This window comes from Morone saxatilis, unplaced genomic scaffold (genome assembly GCF_004916995.1).
Source record: "Morone saxatilis isolate NCDOM2014 unplaced genomic scaffold, NCSU_SB_2.0 Contig4, whole genome shotgun sequence".
Lineage (NCBI taxonomy): Eukaryota > Metazoa > Chordata > Actinopteri > Moronidae > Morone > Morone saxatilis.
The window spans coordinates 949550-953553 of NW_023339984.1; the positions used below are offsets into that span (position 1 = coordinate 949550).

Sequence of the window (4004 nt, forward strand, 5' to 3'; positions counted from 1 at the left end):
CAGCTGGATCTGATCATCCTGCTAGGAGTAGAACATGAAAGTATAAAACGTGATACCTTATGTTGCCACTAGGTGGCGCTCTCACTATTACTGAATTTTTCACATAGAAATGTTCAGGGCGGGACTCTTATCAAACGTGCAGTTTCGTTGCGATCGATCATGTATGCAGAAGTTATGACGAATCCCTCTTTTATGGCGAAGGATCGAAATTGGACGCCACGGGACGCCCACGCCACGTCCACGGTGTTCGACGGAATAACGTAAATAGCACAACTTTTATGGTGAATGTGTTTAAATGGCTGTGTCCAAATCTGAAGTCGATCTGATAAATTCCCTGGGAGGGTTCGTTCAATACATCGTGCGCAAATCGCCAGAAATGGCCGCTAAATCCAAAATGGCCGACTTCCTGTTGGTTTGAGGTATGGGTCCAAGAGGCTTTTCTGCTTCTTTTATCATGATACACGTGCGTACCGGTTTTCGTACGTGTCGACCTTACGCGTCTTGAGGGCTGATTCGGGGGGCGGGGCTTAGCCATTTGCGGCGCCCGTGCACGGGGACAATTTCATACGTCGAGTTCCTCGAACAGTTTGAATTTTGTGCAATTTTCCCTGACTTTTTGAGCATGCTGCGACCGCCAAATATGCCGATCAATGACGGAGAAAATATATAATAATAATTCCTTGCATTACAATAGGGCCTTGCACTGGTCAGTGCTCGGTCCCTAATTACATTTTGAAATATTCCTTCCCTTTCCCTCCCTCTAAATAATACCATGATGGAGGGTGCAGGTTGAGGTTCTGTCTCATCTGCACAGGGATTCTCATGCTCAATGAATGCCCCTGTGGTTTTGGTGGAGAGAGAGAGAGACAGAGACATGAGACAGAGGATGATTAGACACACCATACAGGGTTTAGACAGGAAATTGGCTGGGAGATGAGCCTGGTCTTTGTTTTTTATCATCCAGCAGCGTTTTGTTAGCAAACAAAGTATGACGTTGCTCATGTTCTGGGTTGCTGTTTAGATATGCAATGTATACATGTCCAGCACGTATAAAGTATAATATAATATATGTGTAATATGTATAAGTATATAGTTATATTGTAATATGTATAAGCTATACGTCTGTATAAGTATAGTATCATGGTAAAGTATAACTAATAGTATATTGTTAATGGTAAATGGTATAAGTATATAGTATATGTGTAATATGATAAAGTATACGTGATGTAATATGTATAAAGTATATTACGTTGTAATATGCTATAAGTATATGTAGTATATGGTAATATGTATAAAGTATATAATGATCATGTGTAATATGTATAAAGTATATAGTATAGTTAATATGTATAAAGTATATAGTATAAAGGGTTCCCATATAGTTTGCAGAGACAAAACTGACCTGTCCATCACAAATGGTCTTTTCGGCTGCAACTCTACTGCGCTGCTAATAGAATAAGCTAACTTCCGGGAACTCTTGTGAGGCTCCATTGCTGTAAAGACACACAAAAAAGCAGGTCCCCCGGAGCAAACGGAGATGACGCGACTCCTGTATGTTAATGACTCTGCTGGGGTGCGAATAACATAATACGAACTACATTTCCCAGCATACACAAGAGGAACCCGCGTGCGCAGTGGTTAAGATCTATAACTATACGGATGGGCCTATCTAGGTTCAACTGCGGTTGACAGCGACCTCCACGTCGTTATGAGATCTGCTCTGTTACGCAAACGTAGACTGGCGACACACTGCAAGTGATTTTCGGGTAGACTGAAGTGCGCGGCAAAAGAAGGGAGACACAAACAAAAACATGTGGCTGAGGCTGTGAGAAAACGGGTATGTAACCTCTTACACACTGGTCATTTTTGACGCTGATAAGAGCTTAGAGTGAGTCGGCGTTGCGGCGCATTGTGGCGGTACATCCCGCCAGGGTGCTAGGATACTGAGCGTTATCCAAAAGTGGCGAGTTTAGCTAACTAGCAGCTCGTTAGCTTGTTAGCCGCTTCTCTCAGCAGTCTTTCATTCAACCAGCTGCTCCCAGGCTGTTTGACACAGTGTTAACCTCTCTCTGGTTCACGGTATTGCTGTGCTTCATCTCACGTTGCCACGTAAACAAGTTGGAATGTATTCAGCAAACAAACGCCGATAGATTAATGGGTATTAGCTAACGTTAACTTAACTTAGTAAAGTTAGCTAACGTTAGTTAGCTTCCATCAGCCTACCGGGTTAGCACTTGGATTGCTTTAACTCATTATTTGGGTCTGTAGTGAAGGAGTGCAAGAGCAGGTGTGCTGTTGCGGATATGTATTGACGTTAGGGAGAATAAGGAGCCTCGTAGAGCCAATATTTGTAGGTTTGCATCTGAATGTACGTATGTAGCAGTAGGAGTGCCCCGCCCACCAAAGCGCCATATAGCTCCTGATAGCGGCATTATATAACGAGCCGAGCCGAGCCGAGCCGCTCCGCTGCTCACTGTGAAGCTTCATGTTGTATTTGTTCAGCCTGCTGTAGTTAGAATGAATAATTGGAAAATCATTAATGCAGAGATCATTTTTTTCTTAGCTGACTTTTTAGTTAACGCACTTAATACTGAGAACACACAGACATACCATTTCATTACAATTACTTAATGAAATAATAACGTACTGAGTAATTTATAATTAGTTGTTCATTCATTCAAATAACCATGAAAATTAAACAAAACAAAAATATAGGTGAGTAATGTTTTTTTTTTTTGTGAGGATTTTTTTATTTTATTTTATTATCAATTACAAAAGGTGAAAAAATACCCAGCCAGAATAACACAAGAACAAAGTTGGGGATTAATTCAGTAGTTGACAACTGATAATTGTAATAATAACAATAATTGACTAATAGTTGCAGCTCTAAAAAAGGCTCATATATTTTTTCCTCTGTGCCATAGAGCTTCATTGTTGTCCAAAAAATACATCAATTAGCATGAACACACACTTTAGATTATTTTAACTCTCTAGAGCACTAAATGTGTGTTAATCCACAACTGAAAATAGTCCCAAACAAATGCACTCTTTCCTCAAATAAAAATATAGAATCATGTCTTCCTTTTAACATGTCCCACTGTCTGCAGCATCAGTGTGTGATATCCATGTGGACTGACTGCTCTGTAACATTCAATACTGCAGGTGAGGAGAGCATCTGAGTGGACTGACAGTGGACATCATGGGTTTGCACTCCGCCCAAAAGAAGCACTTTCCCCTGCGGGGGATTGATGGTGTGGTACAGCTGTTCGACGCTGAGCTCCGCAAGTCTGAGCCGGACCTAGCCCTTCTCTCCTTGGTCCTTGGTTTTGTCGAGCACTTCCTAGCTGTGAACCGGGTCATCCCCATAAATGTTCCAGGGGTCCGGTTTGAGCCGCTGGAGCCAGACTGTCCCAACTCCTGCTTCCCCACAGTGGAGTTGGGCATGATTTCAGCACTGTATGAGCGCTTCACGGCCCAGATCCGTGGTGCGGTGGACCTGTCCCAGTACCGGAGGACTGCTGCGGGGTCCAGCAGGGAGCTGGTGAAGAAGGTGTCAGATGTGATCTGGAACAGTCTAAGCCGCTCTTACTTCAAAGACCGGGCCCACATCCAGTCCCTCTTTAGTCTCATCACTGGTACGACATCATGAGTACTATATGTTTGTTATGTGTGGAACTTGGAAGCAGCTAATTCTTTGTTCACTTTGAACCAGGTACCAAACTGGATAGCTCCGGCGTGGCATTCGCTGTAGTGGCAGCATGCCAGGTTCTAGGTCTGAAGGATGTTCACCTGGCATTCTCTGAGGACCATGCCTGGGTGATTTTCGGCAAAAACGGCGAAGAGACAGCAGAGGTCACCTGGCACGGGAAGGGCAACGAGGACCGACGAGGACAAACAGTTGCAGCAGGAGTCAGTGAGAAGGTAAGGCATAGAGAGATAGTGTAGTAAGTACATAAGTTCAGAAGCATAGGTGAACAGACATAATACAAGTATAAACATCATAC

General features: G+C 43.2%; 1 protein-coding gene across 1 annotated transcript in view; it reads left to right on the plus strand.

Moving 5' to 3' along the window:
- The first annotated feature begins 1582 nt into the window (after positions 1-1582).
- The window catches only part of men1 (multiple endocrine neoplasia I), a 9452-nt gene continuing 7030 nt past the window's right edge, over positions 1583-4004 (plus strand). The window contains exons 1-3 of the mRNA XM_035675617.1: positions 1583-1837; positions 3163-3635; positions 3713-3921. Coding sequence (XP_035531510.1) covers positions 3200-3635; positions 3713-3921 — 645 coding nt within the window. The 5' untranslated portion in view covers positions 1583-1837; positions 3163-3199. The remainder of the gene's footprint in view (positions 1838-3162; positions 3636-3712; positions 3922-4004) is intronic.